Source organism: Lynx canadensis, chromosome E1 (assembly GCF_007474595.2).
Source record: "Lynx canadensis isolate LIC74 chromosome E1, mLynCan4.pri.v2, whole genome shotgun sequence".
Lineage (NCBI taxonomy): Eukaryota > Metazoa > Chordata > Mammalia > Carnivora > Felidae > Lynx > Lynx canadensis.
In genome coordinates, this window is record NC_044316.2 from 17,088,450 (window position 1) to 17,104,614 (window position 16,165).

Sequence of the window (16,165 nt, forward strand, 5' to 3'; positions counted from 1 at the left end):
AGCAGCCTTGTGAGAACAGTGGGGAAGTTGATTTTGTTAGGTGAGAGATATTATGGCATACTGCTTAAGAGGTCTTGTTCTTTCTGACCTCAGACTTCGGTTTGAATCCCAGCTGGTTCAGTTTCTTGCTTGGCAGACTTCTAATCGGTAATATGGGGTGACAAGTGTTCTCATAGTTGTGAAATAATAAACATAGTAAAGCCAATGCTCATAGCATAGTGTCTAGCACATAGTAAATAGTCTTTAAATGTCAGGTAGTACTGTAATTTATGTTTTGTAATTGTAAATCAAAACCTTTCTTTTTCCCCTTTTCTAGGCTATGGTGAACTAAATGGTAATGCTGGAGAAAGAGAAATATCTTTAAAGAGCCTGGGTTCTGATGAAGCTACCAACCCTATTTCCAGGGTCCTCAATGGCAACCAACAAATTGTAGACACTAATCTGAAGCAGACTGTAAAGGCCAACACCTTTGGGAAAGCAGGAATTAAAACCAGGAATTTCATTCAGAAGAACAGTATGGACAAAAAGAATGGGAAGTCTTACGAAAATAAATCTGGAGAGAACCAGTCTGTAGAGAAGACCGATACTGTAGCAATTCCAAATGGTGTTGTAACAAGTAATTCTGGCTATATTACTAATGGTTATATGGGCAAAGGAGCAGATAATGATGGTAGTGGATCTGAGAGCGGATATACCACTCCTAAAAAAAGGAAAGCTAGGCGCAATAGTGCCAAGGGATGTGAAAACCTTAATTTAGTGCAGGACAAAATAATGCAACAAGAGACCAGTGTCCCAACCTTAAAACAGGGACTTGAAACTTTCAAGCCTGACTACAGTGAACAAAAGGGAAATCGAGTAGATAGTTCGAAGCCCATTTGGAAGTATGAAACTGGGCCTGGAGGAACAAATCGAGGAAAACCTGCTGTGGGTGATATGCTGCGGAAAAGCTCTGATATTAAACCCGGTGTGAGCGGCAAAAAGTTTGATGATCGGCCCAAAGGAAAACACGCTTCTGCTGTTACCTCCAAAGAGGACTCTTGGACCCTATTTAAACCACCCCCAGTTTTTCCAGTGGACAATAGCAGTGCTAAAATAGTTCCTAAAATAAGTTATGCAAGCAAAGTTAAGGAAAACCTCAACAAAACTGTACAGAACTCTTCTGTGTCACCATCTTCATCTTCATCCTCTTCGTCATCTGCTGGGGAAACTCAGACCCAGTCTTCAAGTCGGTTATCCCAGGTCCCAATGTCAGCGCTGAAATCTGTTACTTCGGCCAACTTTTCTAATGGGCCTGTTTTAGCAGGGACTGATGCAAGTGTGTATTCTCCAGGGGGTCAGCCACTGTTAACTACTGCTGCTAATACTCTAACACCCATCTCTTCTGGGACTGATTCAGTTCTCCAGGACATGAGTCTGACTTCAGCAGCTGTTGAACAAATTAAATCTAGCCTTTTCATCTATCCTTCAAATATGCAAACTGTGCTGTTGAGCACAGCACAAGTGGATCTACCCTCTCAGACAGATCAGCAAAACCTGGGGGATATCTTCCAGAATCAGTGGGGTTTATCTTTTATAAATGAGCCCAGTGCTGGCCCTGAGACTGTTATTGGGAAATCATCAGATCATAAAGTGATGGAGGTGACATTTCAAGGGGAATATCCTGCCACTTTGGTTTCACAGGGTGCTGAAATAATCCCCTCAGGAACTGAGCATCCTGTGTTTCCCAAGGCTTATGAGCTGGAAAAACGGACTAGTCCTCAAGTTCTGGGTAGCATTTTAAAATCTGGGACTACTAATGAGAGTGGAGCCTTATCCTTGGAACCCAGTCATATAGGTGATCTGCAAAAAGCAGACACCAGTAGTCAAGGTGCTTTAGTGTTTCTCTCAAAGGACTACGAGATAGAAAATCAAAATCCTCTGGCGTCTCCTACGAACACTTTGTTAGGCTCCGCCAAAGAACAGAGATACCAGAGAGGCCTAGAAAGAAATGATAGCTGGGGTTCTTTTGACCTGAGGGCTGCTATTGTATATCACACTAAAGGTAACTCATTTGTTCCTATATGAAGATTCTTACTGCTCAATTTAGTATACATTTATAAGCTATTGTGTTAAGGGTGCATTTTGGAAATTACTATGAGATTCTTCAAGACTTAGAACTAAATTAAGAATAACCATGGATAAGCAGTTGATAAACTATTCAGGGTCTTTGGAAATAGTACTATTTAGAAGGAATGTTCACTTTTTCGACTTAAAACATTTCTTTTCATATTTACAAGTATAGTTGACTTCCTACCTGTTTCAAATAGTGAAGAGGAATGGGGTGGTGCCTAAAGGGAGGACATTATATATTCTCTTGTTATTTTTAAAACTTCTTTGAACAGATGTCCCCTCTTTTTTGCTTTTTATATCATACACTTCTTTATTAGCTCATTTGATTTTTCTAATTTGTGTAAAATGAGGAGGAGTCCAAAAAGATGGAGTGTCAAACTATTTTTTCTGGGTGCTGAATGGGAACTAGAAAATAATTTAGACAACTGCAGTGGCAAGCCCAATGAGCATTGTAGGAACCAGGCTCTTGGGGTATGTACTTTTCATAGCCCCAAGCCTATGTTAAAGGAATCCGGTATCTTTCAAGTTCCATGCGAATACGTTTTTTAGAATATGGTTTATTTGTATCTTAAAGATTTGCTGTATGGTATAACTTATTTAAATCCCTACAGCAAATAATGAGGTTTAATGAATGATGTTTAAAACCTCAGTGCTATTGGGAACACTTTCATCTCTCCCTCTTCTAATAGAAATCTATACCCCACGCGTGCAGACACACACCTAATACATGCTGCACATTCCAATTTTTAACAGTGGCTCATTTAGGCAGTGACTTGGAACTGCAGGGAAGGGGCAGCATATCAGCTAAGTGGAGATGAGGTAATTCCCATATTTTCCCTGGAAGAATCACTGCCTCAGAGATGAATAACAAAGCTATTTATGTGACTTTTAAGCAAATTACCTCTCTTCATACCTTTCCTTATCTGCAGACTGGAAGACATTTAGTAAAATGAACAGATGTACTTTTTCTATTTTTCTTCCTTTAAAAAATGGGAGTAAGTAGTAGTATTGCCTTGTGGCAGTTTAGGGGCAGAAATCCTGGCAGATGAAATTACCTGTCTTAACTTTTTTCTCCAGCACTGCTGTTTGGAAGTAAATGAGTTAACCAGGAAATGGATGTTTTTAGGAAAGTTAAGGCAAAACAATTGCTTAGTTTCTTAAGACTCGTGGTTAATTATAAGTTAAATCCTGCTGGGGGAGTTGGTGTTTTTGGTGTTATTTTCCGTGCCATCTGCCCTCCAGAGACCATTGGGAAATTTTACCTGTGTATTTTGTACTGGTGGTCATTGTGTGAACCTGAGAGGATATCTGGTTACGTTCTTCCACAACATGCGAAAAATTCTGGGACAGGTTCCCTTAAATGGTTGGTTGGTGGTTTTATATGGATTTTTATTGTGAAGAATTGCAGGCCTTTTTAAATGGGAAATTAATTTCTATTTATTACTAGGTATTCTGTGTGCGTTTTCCCTATAGATGGGCTAACTAGATGTGAAATCAGTGGTATTTGGATAAGCTAAATGCCTCAACGTGGATGCAGTTTATATTTAGTTTTGCTGGCATTACTGAAATACTTGCTTTAGTTGAGTGCATCAATTTGACTTTTATATTTGGATATTGAAATTAAATTGATATTGATTGCCCAGCCTCCCCCCCACCCCCAACAAATAATGTTCAGTTCAGTTAGGTCCCAAAGTGGCAGGTTCTTTGAATTACTGCCAAATGTGGATGGTTCATTAGGTCATTAATTTCTCTTTTCTTTGAATTTGTTTTAAATCACAACCTTTTGAAGATCTGAAGATCTTTTTCATAAGTGAAGGCTGGCTTATTATTTTTAAGTTGTCTTAAACTCTAAAGGAGGTAATAATCAGTTGGGCTTATTGGAATATCCTGTAAAAGGGCCACCTGTATTTTCTTGTACCTTCAGTGTAGTCTTTTCTTTAAATGTTCAAAAGTAATCTCTTGGTTAAAGTTAAGCTTAGAAATGGAAGTTCTCTGCATACTTCCCAACTTCAAAAATAAGTCCTTCAATTTTATTTGGAAATAGGTAAGAACGTGCTTGGTATCAGTTCTGTAGGAATACTGCATTTTTTAGGTTAAACATTATTTGCAGCCTTAGAAGTACTGCAGATTTTTAAAAAATCTGTTCAGTATAATTGAGGAGATGAAAAAAAGATACAATGAGGCATAAAAAAGGGATTGATGAGAATTCTAGTTCTTGGGATTTTTCTTTTACCTTTTGACACGTTATGGTATAAAGTTTTAAGAAACAAGAGGGTTAATCTTTCTATTAGCTGGGGGAATAGTGTACCATTACATAGCAGTATTAATATTGACTGTGAGATGTAGGTCCTATTTTCTTTTGATTTCAAGTGGCACTTAAGAGGCAAACTTTAAAGTGATACCTTTTTAAGTTGATTATGAAAAAAATTATATTCTAAGTTTTAAATTGATTATAAAAGATTTGTACTCTAAAGTGGAACCTGTAACGAACCCCAGTGGACTCCTCATCCAGCCTGAACATTTAAATAGCATTGTCATTCTTGTTTCACCTATCTACCTTCACACTTCTTTTGGTAGGAGTTTCAAAAACAAATTCCCGGTATCCTAACATTTTGCTAGTTGACACTTTAGTTATGTTAGAGTGATGGCTTTTAATGCACATACCCAAGACAGAACTGTTGCCTTCTTTAAAACATTTACTTTCAAAGGCTTCTAACATTAGACCCTAACTTTTTGAGGTGAATCTTTGATTTTGAAATAATCATTTGAAGTCATTGATTTGAAAAAGTCATTTGAAGCCAAGTCTGTTGAAATAAGGTAGGTTGATGTGAGTTGTGTGTTTGGTCAAAGTGTTCGTTTAAACGGGTTGATTTATCATGCCTAATACTGCACTGAAGGTTATCAAGCATTCAAAAAGCATTTATTTGTGTGTGTGTGTGTGTGTGTGTGTGTGTGTGTGTGTGTATTTATGTTAACATCTTGCTATTTTGGAATATTCATTAAAAAATAATTTGAGGGTCGTCTGGGTGGCTCACTGGGTTAAGTGTCTGACTCTTGGTTTCGGCTCAGGTCATGATCTCGCTTTTCCTGAGTTCAGGATCTGTGTTGGGCTCTGGTCTGTCAGTGCAGAGCCTGCTTGGGATTCTCTCCCACTCTCTTTGCCCTTCCCCTGCTCGTGCTTGCTCTTTCTCTCAAAATAAATAAACAAACTTAAAAAAAAAAGATAATTTGATAGGTAAATTATACCCAGCATATAGAGATGCGAGGGAGATGAATATGGTAAGATATAATTCTTGATAGTTGAGGTGAGTTAACATCAAAGTTATCTAGTATAAAATATCCCTGAGGTAACACTAAGCTACTACATGAAATTTTAAAAATTTATTTCTCTGTTACTTCCATAGGTTATTGGCATAAATTATTTGATTCACTAGATCTAGGCTACACCCTGGAATAAAAATGTATTTTAACTCTAGGTGGTTCTAATTGCCTGCTAGGATTGGGAACTCCTGAGTCTAGAGAGCTTTCATCAGCTTAATCCTTTTTTTCTTTTCTCTGCCACAGTTGTGCAGTAATAATTGTGTGTGTGTGTGTGTGTGTGTGTGTGTGTGTGTGTGTGTTTTCCTTTCCCTTAAGATGTACTTATTATAGGCAAAGTACTTTGCTTAGTTGAGGAAGATTTTGACAGGGTGAGTCTTTTTCTTTGAAGAGCTTAAGTAGAGGAGAAAACAATACACAAGTTTATAAGGCAAGATTTGAGTGTCATGGATATAAATAACTGAAGCTTTCAATGGAGGGAGAATTTCTAATGGAATAAAGGTGGGAAGAGTAAGTGCAGGCAGGGTATGTTTTCATTGACGCAGCATCATTTAAACTGGGTTTTGATGGGTGGGGAAATGCAAAGAAGAGGAAGATAATAGATAAGTTGGAGAACCTGAGTAGATGTAAATATTGGAAGGGATCCGCTTTGGATGTGGTGAGGAAATAGAAAAGAGAAGGAAGGTAAGTTGCTGCCAGATCATCAGATCAGTCTGGAGGCAGTGGGGGAGCTGCTCAATATCAGTGATAGGCTGGTGAGATGGAAGTAACTTAAACACAGGGATTTTAACACTGCTATTCCCACTTCCTGTGTACCTGAAAAGATCAGTTGTCATTTTTAAGCCTGGGTTTCCTAATTTATAAGTATATCAGTCTTTGTTTTATTCTATCAGATTGTACTACAGTGTTTCAGAAATTGAGTTGAGGGGCACCTGGGTGGCTCAGTGGGTTAAGCATCCGACTCTCAGGTCATGATCTCACGGTTCATGAGTTTGAGCCTTGCACTGGAGTCCTTGCTGATAGCACAGAGCCTGCTTGGGATTCGGTCTCTCCCTCTCTCTGCCCCTCCCCTGCTTACTCCCTTACTCTCTCAAAATAAAAAGTAAACTTTAAGAAATAAAAATAAAAGTTGAGTTAGTATTAAGTAATTGACTTACAGATCTGCTTTTGGTAGGTTATTGTGGCCAATTTGTTGGGTATATTGAAAGTCATTTTTCTGATGAACTCTTGGAATAAATAGTTCAGGCAGAGAAATGACAAAAGGTTTTCCCTTTTGTATTTGCAGTCAATGTGAATGTATTATTTACCTGAAAATAAACATTCACTTTTTAAAAAGAAGGTTTTTGGGTTTATGAATGAAGAAACTGGTAAATACCTCTTATATGTACAGGGTGTGATGAGACAGGAGACAAGTTATGGTTAGTCCATAAAAGGGAGAGGGGGATTATGTATACAGTTTAGACTTTTGTTCATAGAATCTGAATACTAAATTTTCTCCTTTAAACACAATGCTGAAGAAATATTTTCACCTTTACTGCATTTTGCTCCATGATTGCTTATGGCATCACAGCTATCTTACAATCTTACTAACAATTGCCTGCAGATTTGACTTTGGTTTCAGCCCTAGTTCAATTTCCTAGATTGGGGAAGGATCCTTTTTTCTGTCCTCTCTCTAATATGGGACATATAGGAATGTTTGTAACAAGTAATTTAATATGGTTGTGAGATCCTTTCTTTTGCCAGTGACTTAACCATTTTAGTATCTATATAAGATGCTTGATTTCTCATTAAGTGTGTTTTATGACTAATAATTATGAATTTACTTTGGTATTAGTCAAAAAGGTAGCTTACCAGGAATTTATGGAAGGTAAAATTTAATCCTCAGATTTTAGTAGCTTACCTCCTGAAGGTGAGGGAAGTAACCATCCATGCTATAACAGCAGAAATTGTCTATTAGTATCTTAGTAGTAGCAGTTTCATTCCAAGCAACTTGAATTTGATATTTTACCTTAAAAGTAAACTGGATTAGCATAAGTATAGCAGTAGAAATGAACAAAACCCCTCAAGCTCCAAGTTTCTAACGTATGTATTTAGAGGTGGTCAAGACAGTTCTGTTTAGTCTTTAGCTCCAAATTGGGAATGTAAGATTGAAATTGATGGGGTGAAGAGTTCATTAAGCATCTCCTGAAAAGGTGATGACTTCTAACTAAGTACTTGAGTCAAATTTACTTGAAAATAAGCTGTTACCAGAGTGCCTGGCTGGTTCAGTTGGTAGAGCATGCACCTCAGTCCTTAGGGTCATGAGTTGGAGCCCCATGTTGGGAATAGAAGTTACTTAAAGTTTATTTTATTAAAAAAAATTGTTTATTTTTGAAAGACAGAGTGCAAACGGGGGAGGGGCAGAGAGAGGGAGACACAGAATCTGAAGCAGGCTCCAGGCTCAGTGCTATTGGCACAGAGCCTGATGTGGGGTTCAAACTTAAAAAACTGAGATCATGATCTGAGAGCTGAAGTCGACGATTAAACAACTGAGTCACCTTGGTGCCCCTTACTTAAGTTTTTAAACATTTATTTATTTTGAGAGATCCCATGTGAGTTGGGGAGAGGAGAGAAAATCCCAAGCAGGCTCTCTGCTGTCAGTGTGGAGGCCCAACTGACTTAGCCACCCAGGCACCTCTAAAATTTATTTTAAAAAAGAAAATAAGCTGTTAATTCTCTATGGGTATAGTCAAAATGGAAAAGGAAAGGGTGAGAAGTTTCTGGCAGCCTTCTTTGCAAAAGAATAGGGAGGTACAGTGGACTGGTTGGGAAAGGAAATCAGAAGAGCAAAAAACGTGGTGAGATAGCCAGTAATCATCAAAAATTGGGTAAATCTGGAATAGAAGGGGGAAAAGTAGAATTTAATAATGTCCCTACCCCTGCTGAATTTTACAGAATTTGATCTAAATGGCTTGAATAAGGATTGGAAGGCAAGATCCATAGTAAATTGATCTGGGGATACTTAATTATGGGAGTCTTCTTTTTGACCTTATATATTTTGTTTGTTTGTTTGTTTGTTTGTTTTTTTGGTGTGTGTGAGGGGGAACCTGTGCTTTTTAAAAGTAAAAATAATAATAAGCCTCAAGTTGGCTTTAACCCTCTTAGCTTGTCTTTTTTCTTTGAAGAATTAAAAGCTGAAATTTTGACTGGACCATATGAAATGACTGTTTTTGTAGGTCACAGAAGGTTGAATATCAGTTTCAAATGGGCCTACCTAATACTACTTTGTTCTATTATTACTTCCTGATGACTGATTTACAAGTGGTATTTCATTCAAAATCAATATTCACATATGGCACCACGCTCTGTGCAAAGCAATCGTGATAATTAGATGAAATAAGGATTCATGTCATTAAGGTCTAATAGGGAAACATACATGGAAAGAAATATATTACTAGTGTGATGGCTCTGTAGAAAAAATATATAAAATACATTTGGAACATAGAGAAACCCTTAAGGTGGGTGGTGGGGTCAGGGTAGGCTAGTCAAGACTCAGAAGAAGTGGAACCAATTTATTGATGTACACCTGTGTCCAGTGCTAGAAATGTAATACAAGACAAACAGATTCATTCTCCCGGTAGGCAGTGAGAATCCACTGAAGTGTTTTGGTCACTTTCAGGTTTGTATTTTTATTTATTTAAAAAAAATTTTTTAATGTTTATTTATTATTGAGAGACAGAGCATGAGCATGGGTGGGGCACAGAGAGGGGGAGAGACAGAATCTGAAGCAGGCTGTAGGCTCTGAGCTGTCAGCACAGAGCATGATGCAGGGCTTGAACTCATGAACTGTGAGATCATGACCTGAGCCAAAGTCAGTCGCTCAACCAGTTGAGCCACCCAGGTGCCCCTCAGGTTTGTAGTTTTAGAGGAAAAGAATGTTAGCCATGGTGTAGAAGATAGAAGGTAAGGCCCAATTAAGGGCAAGAGAGGCCTGTTAAAAGATTACACTGCAGAAATGTTCTGTAAGATACCGTTGCTTGAACCAGGCAGTGACATCTGGCTAGAAAAAAAGAGGGTGACTAGAAAGTTAAGTGTCTTAACTTTGAGTAAGGATTGCAGTAGTTGAACACTCCCTCCCTAAATTCTCTAATTTGCATTTCCTTAACAACCCACTTTCCTACTTTGTACATCTTCAGCATAACCTTCCTTATATCATTCTCTTTTCCTCAAAGGTTTATGTTCTTTTGGTCTCCTTTTCATGCTACTCAAACTCCTGGGTAATCTCATCCAATTCTGCTGCTGTGTGTTAAGCTCGAAACTTCAATTGCTTTTACTCTGAGTTCAGACCATGTATATTCAGCATCACCGCTCCCAATTCTTTGTATATGAAATGGAATTCCAAACCCTGATTGTTAGGTTATATAGATCCTGTCTCTAACATACCCATTTTTTCCTTTCCATCTCTAATACAGCTGTCCTAATTTCTTCACTTTTGCAGTAACATTTACTGGGCTCTTTTTCTGTACAGTAGTCCCACCTTATCCGTGGTTTTGCTTTCCGCGGTTTCAGTTGCCCACGGTCAACTGTGGTCTGGAAGCAGATGATCCTTCTGAATCGTCAGAAGGTCAGTAGTAGTCTAATGCTACATCACAGTGCCTATTGTCATTCATCTCACTTCATCTCATCATGTAGGCATTTTTTCATCTCACATCATCACAAGAAGAATGTAAGTACAGTACAATGTTTGAGAGAGAGCCCACACTCAATATAACCTTTTTTTACAGTGTATTGTTATAATGGTTCTATTTTACTGTTAATCTCTCACTGTGCCTAATTTATAAATTAAACTTTATCATAGGCATGTGGTATGTAGGTATAGGAAAAAACTTAGTATATATAGCGTGTGATACTATTTGCAGTTTTAGGCATCCACTGGAGGGGAGGGTCTTAATGTATCTCCTGCAGATAAGGGAGAGGACTACTGTATTGTCATTTCATCCATACTCTCTAGTTGAAACTTCAGTCATTACTAATATTTAATACAATAATCTCAGATCTCTTCAGTGACTTCCTTCACCTATATGATTAAACAGTAAACTTTCCTTCATTTGTGCCTTTGTGCTGTCCCCCGAATAGCAGAATAGCATTTATCTGTGTGTAAATCTTTCATTCTTAGTGACTTTCAGCTCTGCTCCTGAATAGTGTTTTTTCTAAATCTTTTTGTCTTAGTGACTTCAGCCTTACTAAATTAATTGTGACCACTAAAGCATAGATCAGTAAACTTTTTATGTGAGTGATCAGGTAGTAAATATTTTAGGCTTTGTGAGCCATAGGGTCTCTCCTTGGAATTCTGGTTACTTAATTCTGCCTTGTACACAAAAACAGTCATGGGTAATATATAAAATGGAGGTGGCTCTCTTCCATAAAACTTCATTTGCAAAGACAGAAGTCAGTTTTGCTGACCCCCTGCTTTTAGCACACCTCATACTTCAATATCACCAAGCTTTGTCCATGCTGATGCTTCTACCTAGAAAAGTTGTATATTCTACGAAGTTTACAGAGGCAGAGCCTTTGTTTTTGCGTCTATATTCCTAGCCCCTAAATAGTACTTTTTAATCCACTTAGAATTTAGGATTTTTAGGTTATTGGACATTTATGGTAGGGAGCTCTGTAGAAAGTAATCTGCTTTAGAAAGTTGAATGTTAAATTTTCTTCAGTAACTATATGCATAATTGGGTACTGGGATCCAACTCTAACAAAAACTGGGAAGTTAAAGACCAGGGGTGGGGAGCATTATTAAAAGTAGAAAGATTAATTACTGTGTAATGATTTTGTATAGTTGGATGTATCTTATTCTTCAACTTCTTTCTGTTGGGGTAATTAAAACAGTTACACAGAATAACTCATTTTATACTTAGAATCTGCATTAAGACTTGTAATTTAAAAGAGGGCAAAATGTAATTTACTTCTTTCCTATATATTCTCTTACTAGCTTCTTGTTAGCCTTAGTAAGGTTGTTTAAGGGTAGCAAGTAAACATGCAAATAGTATTTGATTTATTTCCCTTTCTTTTTGATTCATGGAAACTTGTAATTCTAATCAAGGAAATCAAGTTGCTACTTGTTATAGAAGTATTTAATATTAAATAACTAGAAGGGGAATTGCATTCATTTTTCAGTTCAACACTTAAGATAATGCTGATTTATTTCTTGGCCAGAAGCTAAGTTGGCCCATGGCTAATTTTTAGCTAGGTCATATGGCTCTTTCCTCTTCTCAAAAGGCATAATCAAATTCACTATTCCAGAGCCCTGTTTGAAGGTAATAAAACTTTCTTACCAGAAATCATTTAAAATCTATATATTTAAAACCTAAAGCTGAATGTTCTGGTTTAAGCTAAGGAAACGTCTTCAATCCAATAAAGAAATTGGGTGACTGCAAATAGTTATTTTCATTTTTACTCTAACATTTATATGCTTGCCTTTAAAGTAGTATAGTTGTTACTGTGACAATCTTGAGTGTTGTCCCCTTCCCCCCCCCAAAAAAAAGATGGGAGGGGAAGGGGCAGGTTGAGGTTTGTGGTGGGGAAGAGAAAAGCATATTTTACAGCTTAGGGGGCTAAAATGAAAAGTTTTTGTTTTTCTAAACATACAACTAAATAATATATTTTTACATTAAGCAAACTTAACAATGAGCATCAGGTAACTGATGCATACAGAACTTGGGAATTTGTTGCAAAATGTGAGATTTCTGTACTTTCACTAAAAAATATGTTTGTTGAATTAGTTTTTTTGAAGATAGGTCAACAAAGGAAAGGCTTACTTGTCTTTGGACTTAAAGCTCTTCTGAGGTACAGAAATTTGTAGGATAACAGCTCTAATGACCATTTCAACTATTCCTAATTGTCTGACACTAATAGAATTATAAATTATATTAAAGTGATAGATATGAGTGCCATGACTCGAATAGCCTTTTCTGATTTATGTTCTTTTTTCCTGATTAGATTGATTACAATTCTCTCTCCTTAGACCTAGGAGATTTTTCCTGCCAATCTTTGGATGGGCCTCTGCCCAGCGATTTAAAGCCCATAACATCCATCTAAGCTCTTGGACCAAGTGACAACTAGTGAAGTACTTCCCGGTTTTTGTTTTATCAGGCACTTGTGATAATTTTTTTTTATTTATTTATTTATTATTATTTTTTTTATTTTTAAAAAAAATTTTTTTTTCAACGTTTATTTATATTTGGGACAGAGAGAGACAGAGCATGAACAGGGGAGGGGCAGAGAGAGAGGGAGACACAGAATCGGAAACAGGCTCCAGGCTCTGAGCCATCAGCCCAGAGCCCGACGCGGGGCTCGAACTCCCGGACCACGAGATCGTGACCTGGCTGAAGTCGGACGCTTAACCAACTGCGCCACCCAGGCGCCCCTATAATTTGAATGCAATTTTATCTGGATAATTACTTTGACTTTTTTGAATAATTAACCTATTAGTCCAAACATCCAATTCTGATAAATTTTCAAAACTTTAAAAGTGTTTTTAGGAGTGAATATGATGAGGAGTACAGGGAAGTAGGGAGAATGTGACTCTACCATTCTTTGCCTCCAACCGTAAACATAAAATAAAAAAATAATTTTAGATTTATATACTTTTAGCCCTGGGGAGGGATTATGTTGTACCTTAACTGTAACCTATGTCCAGATATATCCTATCTTAATGAGCTTCAGTTTTATTTTTCTTTAACTGTAATTGGTTACTGATAAATTGTATAGAAAACAATTACACAGAATCCAGTAATAGAGAATAAAGTCACTTTTTTGTCTTTTAAAATGGTAGTTGTATGGCCATGGGAAGAGCACTTATTCTCAGTCATAGTTATAGTTCATTCTTACTACTAAGTTGTCTTTGTTTACATTGTAAATCTCTTAATAGGGTATTTCCTTTCAAAGTCCCAATTCTTAGGTGCTTGTGGTATAATAGTCATCTTCTGTCTTATGCATCAAGCCTTCAAATAAGCCATCTGTGAAGCTTTCTGGTATGCTTCCAGATACAATTTTTCTTGCTTTTTCTGTCACTACAGTTTGGTCATGTACATATTTTCTTTGCTGTGGGATATCAAAGTAATAAGCACTTTGTAGATAATCATATTTGAATGGAATTGGAGCAAATGAGGATTGTGTGTTACTAATAAAGGAGTATGGATTAGCATTTTGACCTTATGGGTTAAAAATAAGAGTAGGGGTAGGAGCGCCTGGGTGGCACAGTCAGTTGAGCTTTTGACTGTTGGTTTCAACTTGGGTCATGATCTCAGGGTTTGTGAGTTCAAGCTCCGTGTTGGGCTCTGTGCTGACAACGTGGAGCATGCTTGTGATTCTTTCTCTTTCTCTCTGTCCCCTGCTCATGCTCGCTCACTTTCTCAAATAAACTTAAAAAAAAATTAAAAAAGAAAATAAGAGTAGGTGTAGTTTGAAGAACAGAACCACTTGCCTATAGCAAAGAGTTAGGTAAAATTTTAATAAGGTGTTTTAAGCATCATACTTAATTAAATTTGGATGCTTCATTCAGAAGACTTGGGTAGCTCATTGGGTTATGAAGGGTTGCCAAAAAATACTTCAAGGGCACCTGGGTGGCTCACTCGGTTAAGCATCCGACTTAAGCTCAGGTCATGATCTCATGGTTCATGGGTTCAAGCCCCATGTTGGGCTCTGTGCTGACAGCTTGGAGCTTGGAGCCTGCTTAAGATTCTGTGTCTCCCTCTCTCTACCCCTCCCCCATTCATACTCTGTCTCTCCTCTCCCCAAAATAAGTAAACATTAAAAAAAATTTTTTTAACCTCGTTTTTAGTAATAATGAGCTATTGTAGGAAATATTTTATCTATAGAATTCTTCTGCATATCTTTGCTCTTTGTGTAGACAGAATTGCTCTCTTGGTAGTTTGATTTCAGATAATTATTGACTATCTATAATCAACCCTTAAGGTAATCTGAAGAATACTTCTTGAGAATTCCAAGAGAATAAGAATGTCATGTCTGAGATTTAGCAGAACTGTGCTATTTCAACCCTACCTCTATCTCGGCAATAACCAGTCTAGATTTTTTAGGTTTAAAGTGGAAAGCATAGCTTTAAACTTTGCTTTGTAAAACGTACTGTATAAAATAACCTGCCTGTTTTGTTTTTTTTTTTTCTTTGCAGAAATGGAATCTGTTTGGAATTTGCAGAAGCAAGGTAAGAATAGTTAGATTACCTAAAATGTTAGTACTAATGACTAATTGGGTTATGTTTGGGTGGTAATAACATGGAATAGCTCACCTACCAAGTGAACAGTCTTTGTATTTTGAATTATTTATATCTGGGGAAACACTATAAGTGAAACAAGAATATATGAAAATACTCTTTACTTGTTAGGTGAAGAAACTACATTGTTCCCTCCTGTGAAAGTAAGAACATAAATATTTTTAATCTAGGAAACCAACATGAATAAGTGTTTCCACGTATAGCCAGTCTTTATCTGTTTTGTGTGGTAGACAAGTGGTAGCCCAAGAACTGAAATTCATGGTTCAGAAAAATACTAGGTGTCTTAGAAACCTTATTTGGTCTGTATATTCTCTGAAATAATAGATGGTTAAAAATCTTGGGGCGCCTGGGTGGCTTAGTCGGTTTCAGCTCAGGTCACGATCTCACGGTCTGTGAGTTCGAGCCCCGCGTTGGGCTCGATCTCGCGGTCCGTGAGTTCGAGCCCTGCGTTGGGCTCTGGGCTAATGGCTCAGAGCCTGGAGCCTGCTTCCGATTCTGTGTCTCCCTCTCTCTCTGCCCCTCCCCCGTTCATGCTGTCTCTCTCTGTCTCAAAAATAAATAAACGTTAAAAAAAAAAATCTTAAGAATAGCAAATTAGCTTCCTTTATAAACTACAAGTATAAGATGTGAATAGCAAGAAGGCAAAGGGACTGAATAATCCACATCTGGAATATTTGGAATTTTCAAAAATTTTAAATTGGTTATAATTATTGTGTGCTTTTCCAAATATTAAAATGTGGTAGCTTTGGAATACCTGAAATAAAGTAAGTTTTAGTCTGGAGAACTAATAGCTAATACATTTGGGCTTTCAGAACCCTGTAGCTGAATTGCATCCTATTTCCCATCTACTTTGCTAGTTAATATAAGTGAGAGATGTTATTATGTAAGCTAGAAAGTGGCAAGATTAAACGTAGGTTTCCCTGATTTCCCCCCAGCATTGTTCCTCCTTCCACCTCTCTCTTGTACTTAGGCCAGGTCTTTTGTCTAACACAGCTGTGGCCTGAATATAACTAGCAAGCTCTTAAATTATTTTGAGTTGCTTTCTGTGTGCTTTCTTGTTCAAATACAAGTGAAAAAAAGGTAGAACTAGAAAATACAGTCGGCAAAAGTAGACCTACCTATATTGACTGTAAGATGGCTATTAACTATTAAGAATGAGCATTATATTCATGGCAGGATGCTAGAGCATGGCTGTTGCAGTCCTAAAAAGGATATTGTATTATCTCTGCACTAAATTAGATTGACTCTTAAGCTGAGGTGAGCTTGAGATCTTTAATATTATTTTTGGGTCTTTATATACTTTTCCGTTAGGTGACATGTTTTATTGGTTTCCTAATTTTTATTAAAAGTATGTATACTTTTAAAAATTCATATGATAGGCAGAAATGGTGTGCAATAGAATCATTGCCTCTCCAGAAGAGGGTGTGGCATACAGCTAAATAATTGGAATTCAGAAGAACAGTGGAA

At 37.2% G+C, this 16,165-nt stretch overlaps 1 protein-coding gene across 1 annotated transcript in view; it reads left to right on the forward strand.

Annotated features, from left to right (window-relative positions):
* NUFIP2 (nuclear FMR1 interacting protein 2) overlaps positions 1 to 16,165 on the forward strand; it is a 30,944-nt gene that overhangs the window by 5,541 nt on the left and 9,238 nt on the right. Inside the window, exons 2-3 of the mRNA XM_030296944.1 lie at positions 317 to 2,041; positions 14,597 to 14,629. Of these exons, the coding sequence (XP_030152804.1) occupies positions 317 to 2,041; positions 14,597 to 14,629 (1,758 nt within the window). The remainder of the gene's footprint in view (positions 1 to 316; positions 2,042 to 14,596; positions 14,630 to 16,165) is intronic.